This window comes from Rhinatrema bivittatum, chromosome 3, assembly GCF_901001135.1.
Source record: "Rhinatrema bivittatum chromosome 3, aRhiBiv1.1, whole genome shotgun sequence".
In the NCBI taxonomy this organism is placed as follows: Eukaryota; Metazoa; Chordata; class Amphibia; order Gymnophiona; family Rhinatrematidae; genus Rhinatrema; species Rhinatrema bivittatum.
This window is the reverse complement of record NC_042617.1, coordinates 115,663,919-115,686,215: the sequence shown is the minus strand read 5'-3', so window position 1 is coordinate 115,686,215 and position 22,297 is coordinate 115,663,919. Positions and strand designations below refer to the sequence as shown.

The 22,297-nt window shown below is 43.2% G+C and overlaps 1 protein-coding gene across 7 annotated transcripts in view; it reads left to right on the top strand.

The window, feature by feature from the left end:
- The window catches only part of MEIS1 (Meis homeobox 1), a 312,349-nt gene that overhangs the window by 253,819 nt on the left and 36,233 nt on the right, over window positions 1-22,297 (top strand). For all 7 annotated transcript variants that reach the window (XM_029593612.1, XM_029593610.1, XM_029593611.1 and 4 more), the window contains one exon: window positions 11,654-11,730. In XM_029593612.1, coding sequence (XP_029449472.1) covers window positions 11,654-11,730 — 77 coding nt within the window. The remainder of the gene's footprint in view (window positions 1-11,653; window positions 11,731-22,297) is intronic.

Sequence of the window (22,297 nt, the reverse complement as noted above, 5' to 3'; positions counted from 1 at the left end):
TTTAAGCCTTTCCAGAATTTAAAATAATTATGCTCCTGTTTTAAATATAACTTGTGTGTGCTATCTCCCTATCTCTCTCCCCTCCCTCCTCGGAGGCCTGTGAAGTAGTTGCTAGGAGAGGTTTGTAGCTGAAAACATGATCTGCATACAATTCTTGTGGGAGACACTAGCAATTTGGTCTAGGCTTACTGCCTCGCCCAGGTCAGTTGAACAGGCTGATCCAGTTCTGGTTTTTCCTCATTGCATGCATAAATTTGTAGTTCTGTTTTCCTTAGAGATAAATTGATGGGGAAGAACCAGAGGTACAAGTTCATGCATGAAATGGGACAAAACCAGAACAGAATCAGCAATTCTTGCTTAGCCCTAGGCTTGAAAAGTTGGTTAAGGAAGTGGTTGAATGAAAACTGGCCTTCCTGCAACAAACATATTTATACATAGACAGCCTCCCTTTAGCTCTGGTAATAGATTTCCAGGTAAGAGGGAGGTGCAGAGCTTCTTCTCAATCTATGACAAATGCATTGTACATTGGGATCCTGGACATTGTTCAAAAGGGTTACTTCACAGAGTTTTCTTTAGCGTGCTGAGGATTTTATTTATCAGGAAATTCTTCAGGAAAGGGAAAAGGCTGCTGCTCTGTGAAAAACTTGGAATCAGCTTGTGAGAATATTGCAAAAGTACTTGTCTTCTGTGACACAAAGATACATAGGGCTTTATTTCAACTACATTCTAATCCCAAGGAAATCTGCGAGTTTCAGACCCATTCTGTAACTAAAGAAATTGGACAGGACTGTTCAGTTTCAGCATTTCAGGGTAGAATCCTTTTGTTCTATCATTCAAGTAATCAGACCAAGGAATGTACTTTGCTCTTTGTATCTGCAGGTTGCATACCTGCATATTCTGATTGCCCTGTGTCATCAGCTTCGCTTTATGTGAGCAGTATTATCAATGCCAGGTGCTGCCAGTCGGCTTTACCTCTGCCTCCAGATGTTGGTAACCAAGGTATCAGTAACTGATTCCGAAGCCTAGGAAGCAGTGCTGGTTTTGTTCTATACCTGGATAACATAACTGTCAAGGAACCCATGCATCTGGAGTGCTGCAAGGCCTACAGTAACCTGATTTTCTTTATGCAAGATCACAGACGAATTATCAATTATAACAACTGTTCTGAACCTGCCACAGGATATCAGCTTGACATTAATCAGGTTATCAGAGGACAAGACCTTCTTCATCCTGGAAATGGTATCTGCTGGCACTTGCGTATGGATCCTGGAAGCAATGGCATTGGCTATAAAAATGGGCCATCTTTCATATGGGACCTGCACCCAGATCAATGAGCCTCAGGAGGAAGGTGAAAGATTTTTGGTTGAGTTGGAAGTCCAGATCAAATCTAGACAGAAAGAGATCCAGAATGTTTAGCAGTGGGTTCAAGGCTTAGTAGCTGGGGAGCTATAATCCTGTAAACTGTCAGCCTGAAGGTGGATAGACATGCCCTGAAAATAGAATAGGAACTGACGATAAGGAAAACTCCTAGTCTTGCTCCTCATTTACATAGTTTTGTACTAAACGAAGAAGAAGTTGGATCTTCTTTATCTCTTTCTTTCTTAGAACAATTTGTATTCCACTCATATCCACAGTGCGTGGTGGATCACATAAGAACATGTATAATCAAAGAAACACAACACAAAAAACAAACAAACAGGGGTAAGGATCCCTTACAGCCTGCGTCTTACCACCCCATCTCTCTTCTGAACTTCAATACTAAGCTCTTTGCTAAGGTTGTAGCCACCAGGTTGCATGTAGTTGTTCCCCACTTAATTACAGAGGAACAAACAGGGTTTGTACAGGGTAGGACGTCCGGGAAACATATTGTACGCCTATGGATGGCAATGGAACACTGCAGAGTTAAGAAACTATCGGCATTGGTTGTGGGATTTGACGCTGAAAAGGCGTTTGATAGGGTGGCCTGGCCGTATTTATTTTCTGTCTTGAAACGATTTGGGCTTGAGGGTGACATAATGCGCAATATCTCTTTACTTTATCAGGTGCCATCTTCCTGTATTCTAGCAAATGGGGACATGTCTAGTAGCTTTGATGTCCAGTGAGGGACCCGACAAGGCTGTCCCCTTTCCCTGCTGCTTTACATTTTATCCCTGGACCCTCTAATTAGGAAAATCACCATGGACCCACAAATTGGGGGCCTTATGTTGCAGGGGGAAACATTTAAAATAGCACCACCTTCCGTGATGTCCTGGAGAATGAAACTACATCGCATAGCGATATATGGACATTTCACAGCATGACGGTCGACCCCTACCAAATATAAGGAGTTCATGGATAAATGGTCGGCGTTCCTCTTGTTTTTAAGCGTCAAAGCCCGGAGCAGGTTATTTGCAATATCGTAAAGCCTATCACATACACCCCAAATAACACCGAGCCTACGAGGCATTTCTGCTTTATATGCCACACAATGTCCAGCGGGTGTACCCCACTCCGGAGGCTAATACAAGTCAATATAACACCATGGTACCCGTCACTTTCCACCAGGACATTGGTACTTATCCCACTAACTACGTTATGGCAAATGGTATGATACTGTATTTAACTTTCATATTGAGGCTGGGGGGGAATCCAGATGTTATCTCGATGTTGTGTTCTGCTTTGCAGTGTGGTTATTATATTACAAAATTGAAAAATAAAGGATTTAAAAAAAAAAAACTGAAACAAAGTACAGTAGAAACGGATGGTCACAAAACTGCAGAACAAAAATGATGCCACATAATGTTCAGAAACTGCCACACATTTAAAGATCCACTGCATTGTTCGCTAATGCACACAATGGCAAAAGTACTGCTTCCTTACAATTATACAAAGCCAGCAGCAAAATATAAACAAGATATGCTGAGTGGCTGCCTTTCCCTTTTCTTATTCTAACCCTCTACCTGACTCTATGCAGGTGAATGCTCCCCAAAAGCCTGCATTAAAAAGAAGGCCATCAGGGAGAGTTTTGAACATGTGATAGTCCTAAGATAATCAGGGAGTGTATTCCAAAGCAGGGGACTTACAACGGAAAATGCGTGATTACGCACCACTGACAGATGAACCACCCGAAACGCTAGCACTTCCAAAAGACCACAGCTAGCATAACTCAAGGCTCGGGAAGGAACATAAACTTGCATGGGCCTGAGTTATTATGCAGCAACTGATGTATCAGCATAGAGATTTTATACTTGATACACCGCTCAGTGGGCAATCAGTATGTGATCACGGGTGCTAGTAACTGCTAGAACTCTAGCAGCAGAATTTTTGACAATTTGCAAAGCCCTTAACACATTGGCAGGAATACCAATGAGCAGGGAATTACAGTGGCCCATACAGGTAAGAACAAGCGCCTACAAAACTGAGCAAATATCAGAGGCAGCAAGCAGAGCCTTTAACCTGCGCAACCTATGCACATTGAAACAAGAGGCCTTTATTATTACCTTTAAATGAACCCTCATCGATAAATCAGAATCTAAAAGAGTGCTAAAATTTCAGACGCAGCGACACCTGGATTTCAGGGCCCCTCAAACTTGAAACAAGATGGTGCTTCGCTAGAGGGGAACCTACTTAAGATCATATTGATTTTCTACAAATTAAGAGCTAAACAAGTGGGAATCAGCCAGGACCTGATGGCTGATAGGCAAACAGTTTATAACTCTCTTGTAGCAGCCCAAGAAGACAGTTTAAGTACAAAAACAAAAACAAAACTGAACATCCTCAGCGTATCTCTAGTAAATATCCACATCAGTTCTTTCTTTACCCTAATTCAACACATTGTGAGCAAATTGAGTCAAGGTGGATGCAAACCATGCAGGTTCTGATTTACTTTGAGACACAGCTGAGGAGAATCTACTGCAACCAAATGATTTGAGGCAAATCCATCCTATCTCCCAAGTCAAAACCAAACTGAATTACCCTCCCTTATTATAAATCTAGCTTCAAAGACCACATTTGCCTTTTTTATTTGTATTCATCAGTAATAATATTTATTCACTGGAGAATAAATCTTAGTCAACAAATTGCTATATTTGTCAAACTTTATTACTGGCAAATTGACTAGCAATATGCTGACTTCTCCTTTAGTGAAATTTGACAACATAAAGAAAATAGCATATTAGAGTTACAATGTACTAATGAAATATTTACTTAACATTTTCTGAATGTATACAATGTGTGCAGTTGTTGGTCTTGATTACACACTTAACATTTTTAATAATTATTATGCTACAAGAAAATTAGCTGGATTTTTTAAGGTTTAAAATAACTTATACCCTGGGAAGATTTTTGTTTATATTTCTTGCTACAATTCAGGAATAATCCAGAGAATACTGGAATGTTTATGGTAATAAATATAAGGGCAATATTCAGAAAAGTGGTGAGCAGACAAATTGTCTGGCTAAGATCGGCTGAATAATTTGCATTGATTTTCAGATGGATAAGTGTCCTGCTGAATATACTCACATAAAGTTATATGGGTATATGCACCCAGATAACTTTAAATCTAACTGGCTATGTTTGAATATAGCTGGTAGGGGTGTGCATTCGGTCCCTACATATTGGCAATCCGCAACGATGTGGCCATATTCGATGTTGCGGCTCCGGGTCAGCCCCGGCCGCTCTGCCTACCTCCGCGGGCTTCCGGGTCTCCTCGGCCCTCCCCGGGCCTCCGGGGGCTCTTGCCGCCGCACTCCCGGCGTTCCCACGCGGTGCCCGGGCCTGCCCCTGCTTCTACCACGCTGCCTCTGCGCCGCCGGAGCAGCCGGCGTCTCGCCGCGGCTGGCTCCGCCCCCTAGGTGCACGCGCGCGTCTCGGCCCGAGATTTAAAGGGCCAGGCGCGGGAAACTTGCCTTCTCCCTCCGGTGACGTCAGACGCTGCAGGGCTACTTAAGCCCTGCAGCTGCGCTCCTCCAGTGCCTTGCAACGAGGTTCCCAGGTTCTCCTGACTCCAGTTGCTGCATCCTGAGCTCCCGTGCGCTTCCTGATCCTTGATCCTGGTTCGGCTGACGGTGATTCCTGGCTCTTGACCCCTGGACTGGCTTACGACGTTTCCCTGGCTTCTGACCCCGGTTCGGCTTACGGTGATCCTCTGGCTTCTGACCCCGGACCGGCTTACGTTGACGCTTTGGCTCCTGACCTCGGACTGGCTTACGGTAATCCCTTGGTTCCTGACTCTGGACTGGCGAGCGACGACCCTTCGGCAATTGACCTTGGACTTCATCCGTCTTGGCCCTCGCGGGTCCGCCTAAGTCCCAGCGGCCGGGTCCCTACAGGCTCCTCCTGGGGGGACTCCGGCTTCCAGGGTGAATCTCCTAAGTCCCAGCAGCTGAACTCCTACGAGCTCCTCTCGGGGGAGGATCAGCTTCCAGGGCAAAGATCCTCCCACTATTGGACTGGCTCCGTCGTCTCCACCTTCCTCGCCAAAGCCCTTGGTCGCATAGGGCTTCCAGAGCTCCTCCTTCGGCCAGTTCCGAGCCTGTCTTTGCCGCCTCCCGGTCGGGGCCACTGCTGCCACCATCTACAGCAACTTCTCCTCTGGTTCCGATCGGCCCAAGGGTCCACGAATCCAACATTCGAGGTATTCGTGGAGAAGCAAAACGTATCACGATTCCCCACAAATACACAAATCTTCGCCAAATTATTCGGCAGCCTAAAGAAACCAATTTAAACAAAAACCCCAGCCTCCTGACCCCCCAAGACTTACCAAAACTCCCTGGTGGTCCAGCGGGGGGTCCGGGAGCCATCCCATGCACTTACACCCTCGGTCCCGGTTTCAAAATGGCGCAGATAGCCTTTGCCCATACTATGTTACAGGGGCTACCGGTGCCATTGGTCAGCCCCTGTCACATGGCCATCGGCACCATCTTGTGTTCCTACCATGTGACAGGAGCTGACCAATGGCACCGGTAGCCCCTGTGACATAGTATGGGCAAAGGCTATCGGCGCCATTTTGATTACTGGCAGCCGGCAGTCCGAGTGCAGGAGGTCGCTCCCGGACCCCCACTGGACCATCAGGGATTTTTGGCAAGTCTTGGGGGACCCTCCTGACCTCCACAAGACTTGCCAAAAGTCCAGCAGGGGTCCAGGAGCGACCTCCTGCACTCCGGCCATCGGATGCCAGTACTCAAAATGGCGCCAATCGCCTTTGCCCTCACCGGCGCCATTTTGAATACTGGCAGGCGATCGCCTTTGCCCTCACTATGTCACAGGGGCATCGGCCCCTGTGACATAGTGAGGGCAAAGGCGATCGGCGCCATTTTGAGTACTTGCATCCGACGACTGGAGTGCAGGAGATCACTCCTGGACCCCTGCTGGACTTTTAGCAAGTCTTGTGGGGGTCAGGAGGGTGGGGGGTTGTAGTTAATTTAGTTTTAGCAGGGGAACGAATAGAAATTGACGTATTAACATATCAAGGTGCCATACGGCCGAATGTAACGCATCTGCCCCCCGACGAATCCGAATCCCGAATGCAACGTATGGCGTCCCTCTGCACATCCCTAATAGCTGGTAAAGTTTAAAGTTATTCGGATACACATACCTAAATAACCTTAGTTTTAACCAGCACTGTTCAACATATAACTAGATAAGTGGCTGCAAAACAAAACAAAAATCATTTGTGGCCTTTAGTTGCCACCCCTCATCCCATTAAAATCTAAAATTGATGTGAGTCCTAGTGCCTGAACCTCTCCTCCCCTCAAGCCTCAAGCCTTCCCCCCCTTCAGGCCCCCTCCTAATCTCCCCCCTCTCCCTCTCCCTCTCCCTCACACCCACAACCCAAAGGGAACCTTCCTGCCCCATCTGGCACCTCCTAAAACTCTCACAGCCACCAGGAGGACGATACAATTGTACTATTCTCAGCAGTATCCAGCATTGCTTTGACAGCAATCTTAGAAGCTTGTCTGACAGCAAGGCTGGATGTCACCAGAAGCACTATGATTGTACAAGAGCTTTTGAGAACACATAGCTCTATTCTTTAGATATTAATGTTTTTGATGTGGCAGAACAGGACTTTTGGGGAAGTGGAGGAGCACAACAGCAGATATGGGTTTTGCAACAAGGGAGAGTATAGCTGTAGATCAGGGCTCGTTTTTATGGGGAAGGGGAGAGGTGGGTAGGAAGATGGCAGACTGACCAGGCCCTGATGGGAAGGAGGAGAAAGATAGTGGCCAGATGAGGACCTGAGAAAGAAACAGATGCAGTCTGCACAGGGCCAGGAAAGAAGATGGAGGTCCTTAAGGAAAAGGAGAAGAAAACACAGGAGAGTTTGGAGGAGGACAAGGTGAGGTGGGAAAAGGGTCATAATTAAGGAATGAAAATGAAGGGAGAGGGGGATAGTGTGGTGAGGGGAGAAGACAAAGGATATGCCTTGAAAGAGGAGCAAGAAATATTCATTCTTTTAAAATAATTTACACTGATGCCTGGACTTCAGTTCTTTTTCCCAGGGGAATAGTTAGCCAGCTCGACTCATGGATTCTTCCCTCTTGTTCCCTCCCCTAGTAGGAGTATCTCTGGGAGATTTGTCAACTTTGACCATTGTCTCTCAGTGAATGTGTGACTACACATTAAAATTAAATCCTGCAAAGTCAGAGGCTTTATGGATTTCTTGACAAAATCGATCCTCCTTGAATTGCCTTGAGATTTCAGGAGTTTGAATTATACCAAAGGATGGAATACAGTTCTATATGTTAAACTTCATTCTAAACTATCAATATCTTCTCAAATGGCTTCTCATGTTAGATATCAATATCTTCTCAAATGGCTTCTCATTTTAGAAGTTCATTAACTATTTGTGTGTCCTCCACCAGTTAAAAAATGTTTTTGATAGGAAGAATTTTCATGTGCTGATGCTCGCTTGCATCGCAAGTTGTATTGATTACTGTAATTCATTGTATTAATAATGTAGTTTGAACTTGTCCAAAATACAGCTAAGATGCTTTCTAATTGTAAGAAGTTTGATCATGTGTCTCCTCTATTGAAAGAACTTCATTGACTCCTGATTATTTGGAAAATCAGGTTTAAGATTCTATGTATTTATAGCGTTCAAGTGTATCCACAGAGGCTACCCTCTCTTTTTTACAGACTTAATGATCCCCTACCAACCTCCTTAATCCCTGCAGTATTTTCAGTTGGAATTATTGTCCATCCTGCAACCAAACAAACATTAGATTGGAATGTACTTGCCAGTCTACCTTCAGTTACATTATCCCCACTATTACGAAATAACGTGCCTTTTGAATTGTGTGTTGAGAGTGATCATTTGAAGTATTGAAAAGCATTAATGGCCTTTGACATTTAAATTTTAGACTTCTCTGCATTGTATTTTGCATTCTGGTCTAATGATTCCATGCTGCTGCTGTTAATTATGCTGAGTATAAATGTGAAATTTTATATTTTCTTGGTTGTATTGATATTTATTGTTTCATCTTGCTTAACTGTATTATTCATCTTATTTATGTATTAGTATTAGTTTGATTGTATTTATTATATTGCAATCAATTAAGAAACAAAGAAAAGTAGGCTGCCATTAACTCACCCCATCCTTTCCCTTCCTGCCTGCAAAGGGCAGTGGCTTTCAGAGCGCTGGACATGTCAGCCAGCTAGATCTGGTGTGACCGGGTGTGCAGAGTGCATGCCAGGGGGCTAGCGGCAGCAGGAGAGGCATTCTCCTTCTTCAGCTACCCGCCAGCAGCTGAAGAAGGCTACTGGCCACCAGTGCGCAACCCATCGGCAACTGAAAATAAGAGGCCCATGTCTTCCATTCGTTTGTATGTGTGTGTGTGCACCCGCACACAGCGTCCACTCCTCCCCCTCCCCCCAAGCAGGAAGGTTAGGCTGTGGTGGAGCTCATCCCACCATGGCTCGATAGCAACAGGAGGCCATGTGTGTATGTGTGTGTGTGAGTGAGAGCCTTTGTGTGTCTGAGAGCCTGATGCATGTGTGTGTGTTTGAGTGAGAGACTGTGTACCTGTGAATGTGGCTGTGTGAGAGCCTGTGTGCCTGTGAGAGCCCACGTGTTACATTATAGGCTCTCACAGGCATGCAAGCACACACATACATGCACACACACAAGAGTATCTGGGGTGAAGGAGCCTGTGTATGTTAGAGAGAGAGAGTGTATGAGAGAATGAATGTGTTATTGTGCACGTGCGTGAGAGAGAAGATACATTTTTTGTGCCTCTACCTCCCCCAATCCACGACAATCTCAGGGTGACTGGAAATCAGAAGATCACAGGTTTGAGGAGCAGAAGATTTTTTTAATCCTTATTAGTTTTAATTATTGGGTGTAAATTGATGATTCTACTCTTTTGAAATATTTAATTTTTTTTTGGGGGGGGGAATAGAACATTTTTTATTGTTTTTCTTTATTCATTAGATGTTTTGAAATATTTTATTGGTGTTTGGGAAATTGTGGATATTCTATTCATTAACTGATTTGAAATATCTATTCTTTTTATGAATATGATTTTACTATTACGATTGATGTTTTATATTTCTTGATTTTATTATTTAATGTTTTATGAAGAATGGTACTGTTTCTGTTTTTCTAGTGTAATTCTGTTTGTCCATGGCTTTCTGAGGGTCAAGCTCACACCCTCAGAAAGCATTACAAAAGTCTAATACCATAGGAGTTCCAAGTGTCTTTTTTTGCAGAGTTTTCTGCTTGGCACCACAGGAGTGTATGTAAATATAATATGCATGTTGAAGTGTTGTTATTGCCTCAGAAGACTGTATTTTTTAATGTTCTTTGTCATGTAAGATTTGTTGTAAATGCATTATTTGTGTGTGTCTATAAAGGATGTAGAAGTGTGTGGGTGTGTGTGTGTGGAGGGGGGCATGTGTGCAAGGCTGTAAGGTTTGCCTAGTGTTCCTAATACACTTCCCTATCCATGGGTTCTGGGATGGGGGGGGGGCATTTCAGTTTTTAAAAATATAGATTGTAGGATGGGGCTGGGCTTTATTTGATGGACCCGAGACAGACGCTGAATGATGCACAGTAATAGGCAGATTTTAAAAAACTACGCCTGCGCGTACTTTTGTTCGCGTGACCGGCGCAAACAAAAGTACGCCGGATTTTAATAGATACACGCGTAGCCGCGCATATCTTTTAAAATCTGGTGTTGGCGCGCGCAAGGCTGCGCAAAATCGGCAGCTTCAGCGCGCCGAGCTGCGCAGCCTGCCTCCGGAGCGGCATCGGAGGGAACTTTCCTTCCACCCCCCCGCACCTTCCCCTCCCTTCCCTTACCTAACCCACCATCCCAGCCCTATCTAAACCCCCCCCACACCTTTGTTCGAAAAGTTACACCTGCCTGAGGCAGGCGTAACTCGCGCACGCCGGCCAGGGAGCGGTTTCGGAGGCCTTGGCCACGCTCCCCGGGCCGGAACCACGCCCGCAGCCCCGCCCCCGGATGACATGCCGCCGCGACTCGCCCCTGACACGCCCCCCCCCCAGGAAAGCCCCGGGACTTACGGGCATCCCGGGGCTTGCACGCACCGCCGAACCTATTCAACATAGGCTCGGCACGTGCAGGGGGAGCTTGGGGCAGGTTTTCGGGGGGGGGGGGGGTACGCGCGTACCTTACGTGCGTACCCCTTTGAAAATCTGCCCCTAATTTTTCGCACAGAGTAGCAAAAAAGCTAGCACCGGCCTTGGAGCCAATGTGTATTCACAGATTTTATAATGGTTCCCTCTCCTTCTCAGGCACAGGCTTCCTGTTTAGTAAGGAAGCCCATCAGGAAGGCAGGGCTACTGCAAGGTCCCTGATTGCATGCTGACATAGGCCCTGATCTTTCTGACTGCTGCCATTAGCCACCATTGCTGTCAGAGCGGACAGCGTCATAGGCTTTCACACAAGGCAGCAAAACAGGTAGCACCAGCCCTATATGTGCTTAACTCCTTATTTTATGCCTTTAAGTACTGAAAATATATTCATGTATTTTGTCAGCACTGAGCTTCAGTTCTTGTTTGTTGTTATTTTTCTGTTTTGAAGTCTACATTACTGACAGGATAGAGGTTTTTTTTCTTAAAAAGCAGTCAAGTTCTCAGGACAAACTATGCCCTAGAATTAGCATTATTATATGTTCTTTCATAGCAGGATTTGACTTCTGCATCTGAAAACTTATCCAAGAAAAGTGCTGTTCATAGGCCTTAGGTTGGCTTGTGTTCATATTCTCTGCAGATTATGGATGCACCACATAATATAAAAGATAGTGATATTAGATCTTTATATGTTTGTTCATAGAGATGTGGTGTTGGTCTAAACACTGAACAATCCAAATTTGAAGGAAAAGTTAACTGGCTTTGAACTTAACATTATGTAAAGACAAGCACTATAAAGCTGTATTTCACTGTTGTATCAAATATCATATGCTATTACAGCATGATCTCAGTATGAAAGTATAGCCAGGATCCTCAATAGCTATTACTACACTTCACTAATCCTTATAATTATCTTATGTTTAGCTGCTTCTTAATTAGATGTGGTATTCCTTCATTAAAAAGTGACACACCTTAATGTTTTCATTTTAATTATTGTCTGTATTCGGCAGTTCTGTTTTTAACAAAACCTGTGCAACATTTTCTATAATATATATATATGTATATTTTGTTATCATACAGCACCCTTACCCTTCAGAAGAACAGAAAAAGCAGTTGGCACAAGATACAGGGCTCACTATACTTCAAGTGAACAATTGGTAAGTAATTTGACTCAATGTTTACATACAATCAGCACTCCAGCCTCTGGCAACCTGCAGCTAATGATTTGCATTAATATGACACACCCTATAATTGCCTGCTTTTCCTGGTAGTTTATTGATGCAAAAGAGATATTGCCTGCAGAATATTTCCAGTGATGGGAATCTAACTACTACAGTGCTGTAGGAAATAATGAAGCAGGTTTATTTCTGTTCAGAATTCAATAAATAGGTAAATACACACACATAGATATATATATATGTGTGTGTGTGTGTGTGTGTGTATTGTATTTTATGTACTGTCTACAGTTCAGGTTTATACCATGCCTTGTAAAAGTCTTCACACCCTTGTACATTTCTTACATTCTGCTATCTAAAAATTTCAATTGAAAAATGCATTAAAGTAGGAGCTTGTTTCACTGATCTGCACAATATACTGTATACTTTCATCGTGAAAGAACAATTATAGAAATATTCTAAAGATAGTTAAGAATAAAAAACAAAATATCTTGCTTGCAAGTCTACTCACCTCTTGACGAAATACCTTTTGCAACAATAACAGCCATGAGTCATTTAGGATAAGTGCCTACCAACTTTGGAGCTGGATGGTGCAGTTTCTTCTTGGATGAAAGGCTCAAGCTCTTTCAAGTTAGCTGGAGATCATCTGTAGATTGCAATCTTCAAGTCTTCACACAGATTTTGTAGGGTATTCCTTTGACTGGGCCACTCAAAGACAATTGACTTTCTTCTTGCTGAGCAAATTCACCGTTGCTTTTGCTTTGTGCTTAGAATTATTGTCCTGCTGAAAGGTGAATCTTTTCCCCACTTCCAAGTCTGTGGCAGAATGAAACAGGTTTTCCTCCAGGTTCTGCCTGTACTTTGCACCATCTATCATAAGAACATAAGAATATGCCATACTGGGTCAGACCAAGGGTCCATCAAGCCCAGCATCCTGTTTCCAACAGTGGCCAATCCAGGCCATAAGAATCTGGCAAGTACCCAAAAACTAAGTCTATTCCATGTTACTTAGTTTTTGGGTACTTGCCAAGTTCTTATGGCCTGGATTGGCCATAACCTTGATCTTCACAAATCTTCCTGTCCCCGCTGCTGCAAAGCATCTCCACAATATTATGCTGCCACCAAAATTCTTTACTATGGGATGGTATTAACAGGGAGATGTGCTGTTTTTGTTTTATGCCACATATATCACTTAGCATTAAAAGCAAAAATTTCCACTTTGGTCTCTTAAAGCCATGAAACTTTGACCTCATTCATTCAATGTTCCCTAAGTGCTTCTTTGCAAATGCATACAGCACTAGAGATGAGCTTCGTTTTTCTGGCTCGGGTCGGGTTTCCGTTCGAGCGCTTCATGGGAAAGCTCGTTTTCCCACGGATCATTTTTCGGCAAAAACGAAGCTTGAACCCGAAACCGGAAAAATGAATTAAAAAAAAAATCTGAATCAGAAAAAAAACCACCCCAACCCTTCACATTTACTGTATTACAACCCCCCCACCATGCCGATCCCTCCCCAAGACTTACTAAAAGCCCTGGTAGTCCAGCGGGGTCCCGCGAGCGATCTCTCCCTCCGGGCGATCGGGCTGCCGGGCCTCCTACGAATCAAAATGGTGCCAATGGCCCTTTGCCCTTATGATGTCACAGGAGCTACCGGTGCCATTGGTCGGCCCATGTCACATGGTAGGAGCAATGGACAGCCAGCACCATCTTGTGCTCCTACCATGTGACAGGGGCCAGCCAATGGCACCGGTAGCCCCTGTGAAATAGTAAGGGCAAAGGCTATCGGCACCATTTTGAATACTGGCAGCCGATGGCCCGAGTGCAGGAGATTGCTCCAGGACCCCTGCTGGGGGTCCAGCAATCTCTCCCAACAGCCCGGAGGGAGAGATCGCTCGCGGGACCCCGCTGGACCACCAGAACTTTTAGTAAGTCTTGGGGAGGGATCAGGATGGTGGGGGGGTTGTAATACAGTAAATGTAAAGGGTTGGGGTGTTTTTTTTTTTTAAATAAATGTGCCCCTTTCCCCTGCACTAACCTGAAAAAGAAATTTTCCCCGAAGTTCGGGGAAAATCCGTTTCGTGGTTCGCGTCCCCCGAACCACGACGAATTAGGCAATTTCATTCCTAATTCGTGGTAAACGAATGCACATCTCTATACAGCACATCATATGACTTTTATTCAGCAGTGGCTTCCTCCTTCTTGCCACCCTCCCAAACAGGCCATGTTTGTGAAATAATCTTTTAAGTTGTTGAACAGTAAACATTTACCCAGGCTCAGCTGGAGACTGAGCATTTTTAAAGTAATCTTAGGCCCACAGTGACTTTCTACAGCAGTTTTTTTAACCTTTGGCTACTGATGATAGAGGTACAGGCTGATCATAGTCTTGGTGCCAAACTGTTCCCACTTTACAGTACTGGTCCTGACAGTACCCCAAAGGATATTCAAACATTGAAATTTTCTTACAGCCTTACCCCAGCTTGTACCATTGAATAATATTATCCCGGAGTTGTTTTGGCAGCTCCTTGTTCATCATGTTTCAACCTTTGCTTCAAAATTCACTTCAGAAGACAAAAACAGCTTGACTCTTCATTCAGGATTATTTGAATTAACTCATCTACTGTGACTGACATATGTGGGCTCTGTTTAACTTGTTATGGGCCTTGTTAGACAATCTTTTGAACCAGAACTAATTTGGGTTCGCTATGACAAAGGGTTTGAAGACTTACTGTATTTTTCGCTCCATAAGACGCACCTGACCATAAGATGCATCTAGGGTTCTGAGGGGGAAAATATTTTTAAAAATGGTGTGCTAAACCGGCACAGGCATCTGTGCGTCTTATGGAGCGATCATTTCCAGCATTAAAATTAGGGGTGTGCATACAAGTTTTCATCCCCCTTTCATTTTCGGGTCTGGGAAAGGCCATTTCGGTCCACTCCCCGGATCGGAAAACTTTTATCGTGCTATTTTGTGAAAAAAACCAGAACAAAAAAAAACCCCCACCCCAACCCTTCAAATTTAATTAACTACAATCCCTCCACCCTCCTGACCCCCCCCCCAAGACTTGCCTAAAGTCCCTGGTGGTCCAGTGGAGGGGGTCCTGGGTGCGATCTCCCCTCTGGCATTTGGTTGCTAGTAATCAAAATGGCACCAGTGGCCCTTTGCCCTTACTATGTGACAGGGGCTACCGGTGCCATTGGTCAGTCCCTGTCACAAGGTAGGAGCAATGGACGGCCGGCGCCATCTTAAAAAATGGCATGGACCATCCATTGCTCCTACCATGTGACAGGGGCTGACCAATGACATCGGTAGCCCCTGTCATATGGTAAGGGCAAGGGGCCACTGGCGCCATTTTGATTACTGGCAGCCGAATGCCTGAGAGGGGGAGATTGCTCCCAAGACCCCAGCTGGACCACCAGGGACTTTTGGCAAGTCTTGAGGGGGGTCAGGAGGGTGGGGAGTTGTAGTTAATTAAAAAAAAAATTTATATTCACTCCATAAGATACACAGACATTTTTCTCCCAATTTTGGGTGAAAATAGTGTGTCTTATGGAGCGAAAAATACAGTACTTAGTCAAGTTTTGTTTTCTTTTTCTCACAGTAATTACTTTTGGAATATTCTATAATTGTTCTTTTATTTATTTATTTATTTATTTATTTATTTATTTATTCATTCATTCATTCATTCATTCATTTATTTAAAAGACTTGTAGCCTGCTCCATCTGCAGGTCTGGGCTGATAACAACAATACATTCATAAAATCGCAAATTAAAACAAATAGACAAACAATATAAACCACTGTGTACAATAGTGGTGACCAGAACACTAAAACTCTATGCCAGTTAATCCTTACATCTGTGTGTTGGAATGCTGTTTGGTTCCCTAAGGGAGATCCTATGATGAAAGTGTAGGGTGTATTGTGAGGCTCAGAAAAAATGTCTAATGCATTTTGATTTGCATTTTTTTAGATAGCAGAATTTGAAAAATGTACAAGGGTGCAAAGACTTCTACAAGGCTCTGTGTATAGATAGATAGAAAGATGTTGCTAATGAAACTTTTATGCAAACTGTATTTTTTTAAATTGTGCTAGATATGTAATTTCCAATTTCATTTTTAATATAAAGTAGTATGGTTGCCACATTAGTCTGCTTGAATAAACAGAGATAAAGGTCAATAAACAAAAAGATATAAGGTGATACTCTGATTTAATGAACAGAGCATAACGCCTAAAAGCTGGTCAAGAAATGCATGGTTAGTCCAATAAAAAGATATCACCTTATAGCTTTTGTTCATTGACCTTTCTTGCTACACTTTTAAATATAGTATGGATTTATACTGTGTTTGTAGACCCCATCCTACCTGGAAACAGTTTAGAGTTTTCAATACTGATGGCAATTGCCACATTATTTCTTTGTAGATGTTAGTTTTCATGGTTTCTTCAAAATTGAGAATATGACTAGCACTGTTCAAAAACTCCATTTTCCCAACAATTTTTCTTTGAGGAATCACCCTGCATGGCTTAATCATAGCTTCCATCGTTTATAATTAATGCAGGCACCCCTCACATGTAAAAATAGTCTTTATTCCTTCCCCGCTTCTTACAAACATTGAAAGATTATACATTTATATGCTTCATGTACAAAAAGAGACAATTATACTTTTTCTGTCAATGAAGATTAAAATGTGCACCAGTAGGTATTTCTAAAAGGTATTTCTAAATATTTTATCCTATAATATTTTGATGCACTTTTATTTGCTTATGTTTTTCTCCATGTGTGTATATCGTTTTTATGGTTCTATCAAGAAAGCATGGGATAAGCACAGGGAATCTCCGAGGGAGTGGTACGGATTATAGAGCTGCGTAGTTGCCATGAATGGGCAGACTAGATAAACCATATGGCCTTTTCCTACTGACACATTTATGTTTCTATATCTCTCTATATAGATGTAAATTGTTTGTGTGTGTGTAATATATATATGTGTATATATATATATATATATATATACATACATATATACATATAGTCACGCACAGAAAAATATACATACATATATATCTGCTGTTACCATAAATTAAGCTAATTACTTGGAATGAGGCTAATGCATTAACTAAAATATTTTGACATAAGCACAAAAATGTGTCAGCAAATATTTAGTGGTCTGATTTATTACCCTTTTCTAGTGTTTTATTTCTTCTGATAAATATGATATTTAAAGGCTCTTGAAATCTAATACCTTCTAAAACTAAGTGTATCTAATTAATTATCCCAATATTTTTAGATTAGTGTTTATAAAGGGAAGTTTTATCCTCTTTGAAATTAAACCCAGAAAATGGCTAAAGCAAGCTGAATGCCTGCTGAGGATAATGGGGGAAGTGCCAGTTTGTAGACATAAGTATTTTTTTCTATTCAATAAGTGCCAGAGATTAATATTACCATGGCTCTGATTACATGGACTAATCCATTTTAGAGAATAAATTTGGTCTTGATGTCCATTGCACCCTACATCAACAAACCAGGCATAGTTATAAAGACTGAGCCTATGGGAGAGATCTCAGATATTATTAAACCCCATTATGTGAAATGTAATTTCTATCAATATAATCCCATGTATTCTTCAATTTAGTACTTTGGAGATAACAAGCAACTTACAATATATTTGCCTTTGGAGGATTAATTTGCAAAGTGCACTATCTATGAGACTCAGGCAGACTTACAGAAGCAGAGCTTGTAAGAGTTATCAATTTCAGTAACCTTACAGACAAGCCTTGGGAGATCAATTTATGCAGTCCTTCCAGAAAACGCTGCTTTATTTCTGCATTTGTTGTGGCTTCCCTTCAGTTCCTCTTTAACATTTAAAACAAACTTAACTTTCATTTAACATACCAACCCAATCCTGTCAATTCACATTTGCTGATATCTGATCTAATGAAATCAATAGCCTTATTTGCATTGCACCCCTTAAATCAAATATTATTCTGGTTACTTTTGACTTTGTGAACTTAATGTGTCGCCTACACAACAATGAATATGAGAGACTTATATGATTTAATTTATCAAGATGCTTTTCCCATCTGGTGTTTACAGAAAAAGTCCTTGATACATCAGACCCATAGATTTTCAGAGGCCTACGCACGCAGGGCGAATTTTCAAAGAGGCCCAGCCATGCGTGTAAACCCCGGTAGGCGCACAACTGCCAGGCCTCTTCAGAGGGGAGGGCCGGGGGAGCGAGGTCTGGGTGGAGAGGGTCGGGCTGGGACAGCACCATCGATCGCTGTCCTGAAGACTCTTGCGCCGGAAGCTGGCCGGCGTGCGCATCTTACTTCAGCCTGGGGACCTGAAGTAAGATATAAAACAAACAAACAAAAAAAGATAGGTAAGGTTTAGTGGGTGCGGAGGAGAGGGGAAGAGGGAGAGTAGGTAGGAGGGAATTGGGGAAGGCCCAAATGCATTGCCACGCAAAAATTGCAAAAGTCTCGCCCCCCCCCCGCGTGCACCACCCACATATATGCGCGCGGACTATAAAATCTGCTGTGCATGTGCGTGCAGCCATCAGATTTCATAACATACATGCGCCGGCGCGTACATGTATAAAATCGGTGCGGTCTTATGTGTGCACCGGGAAGCACGCACACATGGATGCGCATGCGCACATTTGAAAATCTACCCCATGGTGTTTAAATCTCATACCCATTGTGTCCAGCAAATTGATCTAGTTTGGATGAAAGTTTGAAACATTTTAGTATTTCTTCCCTTTTTTTTTACCTGGGCTTTCAGCTCAATCAAAACTGACCACTGTTGGACTATGGCACCATGAGCCTTCATTCGCATTTAAATGGAAATGTTCCCTTATTCTATAACCGTCCTACCTAGTCCATCCATTTTAATTACAGTTCTTGGCTAGGGGGTTCACAGTCCATGACTCCTTCCAGAACCCAATACATGTGCACCCAGGCCACTAGATGGTCACTTTGTTCAATGGCTGAGTCTCAGACTCCCTCATTTTAGGAGTTGTGAGCGCAGGCTCCACAGCATCCACAATCTCAGCTGGCTTAGGAAACAGAAAGGCCTGGCCCTGGTATTGAACCTGTTAGGTCTTCCACATGGCAGCACACAACTCTGCTGCTGAGCCACCAGACTGACTTATGTTGTGCCTTTTTTTATATTAAGCACCTCTTGTATGCATATCTTAGATTTTCAGCAGAATTGTAGTCTGTTGTAGACTAGTAAATGAAAAATCCCTGTAGAGGGTCCTCAATATTGCGGAGTCTGGCAACTATTTGCTCGTTTCCCATTTTCCTGCACTGCATCAATGATTAGCCTTCAGTCTGGATCCGTCTCACTTGATCCAGCTCCATCTCAAGGTGGAGTCATTCCTAAACCAGTGGATAAGTGTCTGAACCTCCCAAATATCATGCCAAGGGATTCTACTCCCATTATTTCCTTATCCCCAAGAAGTCGGAGAAATTGAGACTTATCCTGGATTTATGGTCTGAACAAGAGTCTGCTCAGGAGAAGGCCAAAATTAATTCTGTCCATACTATCCTGCCTTTCATCCAGGCAGAAGACTCGATATACGCTCTGTATCTAAAAGATGTGTATGCTCACATACTCATCCATCAGTCTCATTGGAAATACCTCAGGTTTGTGGTGGATTCCTCTCATTACCAATACAAAGTTCTTCAGGCTCTCAGCAGCTCGAGGGACTTTACAAAATGCCTAGCAGTAGCAACTGCACATCTCCATCAGAAGATTTGTATCTTTCCTTACCTGGACAACAGGCTTGTGATGTGACCTTTCCAGGCAGGGGTGTTGGACTTCCTGCAGAATATAACCCAGCAACTTCAGTTGCTAGGGTATGTAATCAACTTTGCCATGTAAGGGCATAGATAGAATCATTGGAGGAGAAAGTGTTCCTTCCACCAGATTGGGCATCCTGTCTTCAAGCACTAGTTCAGAATTTACTACAGTGGGACCAGGTCCCAATCCAGGAAATCCTGGTTGTCCTCAAGAAGTGTATGTGGTTCTCATGACATGCGTCAACCTGAGGTTTCTATAATGGGGTTTCCATGCCCAGTGGGATCAGCTGCTCCAGGCCTCGCGTACCCCATGAGCATCACTGCAGCAATGAAAATGTCTATTCTTTGTTGGCTAGATCCACAGGTCCTAGAGATAGATGCCCCTCTTTTGAATTCTACCTCCAAGTAACTCTGGCAATGATGTGTCCACCTGATGGTGTGGCACACACAGGGCCCCTTCCAAACTCAGGAGATCTGGTCGGCAATGGAAAATCTTCTATAGATCAACTTTTTGAAGCTATGAGTCATTCATCATGAATTAAGAGTACCCCCACATCCCCTTCAAGGAAAGAGAATTTTGATCCAAATCGATAACCAAGGTGCAATGTTTTATGTAAACAAGCAAGAGAGCACAGAGTCCTAGACCCTCTGCCAGGAATCTCTGAAAATTTGGGAATGGGCTCACAATCACTGAGCTTTTTTTCCAAGCAATTTATCTTCCCAGAATCTTCAACACTTTGGCGGATCATCTCAGCAGGAGTTTTCAACCCCATGATTGGCAAACACACTATTCAACCTTTGGGATCACCCATAAATCAGCCTGTTTAAATAAGAAGACAACAGGAAAGTCAACAAATTGTGCTTCATTCTTCAGATCCACTCCAGATGCTTTTCTGCACAAGTGGGATGCAGATCTGTTATATGCCTTTCCTCTGCTTTCGCTGGTGGTGAGAACAGTACAGAAGATACTTAAAGACTGGGCACATCTTATCCTCTTTGCTCTAGTTTGGCCCAGACAAGTGTGTTTTAATTTACCTCATCAGATTGTCAGTCCGTCCACCTATCCCTCTGGGATTCAATCCAGCTCTAACAACTCAGGAGTGTAGGTTGTCATCCATACCTCCCCTTCCTCAGCTTTATAGTAAGCATGTTGCACACTTGATAATCTCATTGTTGTCACTATCTAAGGAGGTTGAGAACATCATTTCAGCCAGGAAGCTGTCTACCAGACAACATACAGTTTCACATGGAAGTATTTTTCCTCTTGGTGTCATGCAGGCTCCTTGAAACTGTTTGCCTGTGCCCAAAAAGATCTAGATCAGTACTTGTTCTCCTTCTCCTCTTCAGGCCTTAGCATGTTGTCAGTCAATGTGCATCTCAGTGCTGTTGCTGCTTACCACCCTCAAGTTGAAGCCGATTTCCATCCATTATCTGGTATTGAAGTTCATGAAGGACTTGTGGCATATGAGACCTCCAGTTGCAAAGTCATCAGTGCCATGAGATCTCAATGTCATCTTCACTTAACTGATGAAGCCTCCCTATGAGGTGTTGGAAATCAGCTTCCTTAAAGCTTCATACCTGAAAGGTGGTATTTCTGATCACTATCACTTTAGCTAGAAGATTGAGCAAGCTACAAGCATTGGTTCTTTGCTCTCCATATTTACAGTTTTTCCATAAAAGTGGTTTCAGCATTTTATTTCACTCAAGCTATTGTTTTTTCCACATTCTTTACAAGACCCCTCAGCACATAAAGGTGAGAAGGCCCTCCATAGATCATTGGGCTGTTAATTACATAGAACTCAACCACATCATGAGGCCTCTCAATTTTTCATATCCTATAATCCTAACAGACTGGGAGTAGCTGCTGCTAAATGCACATTATCCACATTGCTACAATCTAGATGGCCTCCATATCCCAGACTCTGTTAAGGCTCATCAAGTAGAAGCCATAGCTACTTCATTAGCTCATCTAAGAGCCTGGCCCTTAGAAGAAAGCTGCAAAGCTGCAACTTGGGTATCTGTGTACACCTTCACGTCCCATCACCATCTAGAAAACCCTCCAGAAATTACAGTAGCTTTGGGCAAGCAGTTTTTTGGAGCATGTTCACCCAGTAGTCCACTTTCCATGGGGGAGAGAAGGGGAGGTGTGGGTTGTTTTTTCAATAAATGCTCCATTGCAGCTCTCAGCTTGGGACTCTCCACATGCCATGGCTAATTCAGTCCTGCTTGTCAACATAGAAAACAAATTTGCTTACCATAAATGGAGGTCTCCACAAATAGTAGGATGAATTTGCTATGCAGCTTCCCTGGAGAGTCAACTACCTAGCTAAAGTTAAGCTCTGCAATCGATTGAGGGGTTCATGAGGCAGTGCGCATGTGGAAACTCCCATGCATGCTCAGTATAAAAATAATTGAGCTAAGAGATGGGTCCGTTCTGTGCCATCAGATAAAATCACCCACGTGTCATGGCTAATTCATCCAGCTGTCTACAGAGAACCCCATTTAAGGTATGGAAACTCGCTTTCTTGTGCTTTTCTTGTTTACCACAATGTCCAATTTTCTAGCATCCAGTCTTTTAATTGGTTGGAATAGGAATGTCCCAGGTAATCACAAACTCTTCATTCTCTACAGTTCTGTTAGGGTCTGATCCCAATGCTTTTCTAGTACAATGATGTTATAGTGTTTACACAGTTTTCAATGGATGAGCCATGCCACCTTGTTCTGCCTTTTTGTACGCAGGCCTTCTAACATTAA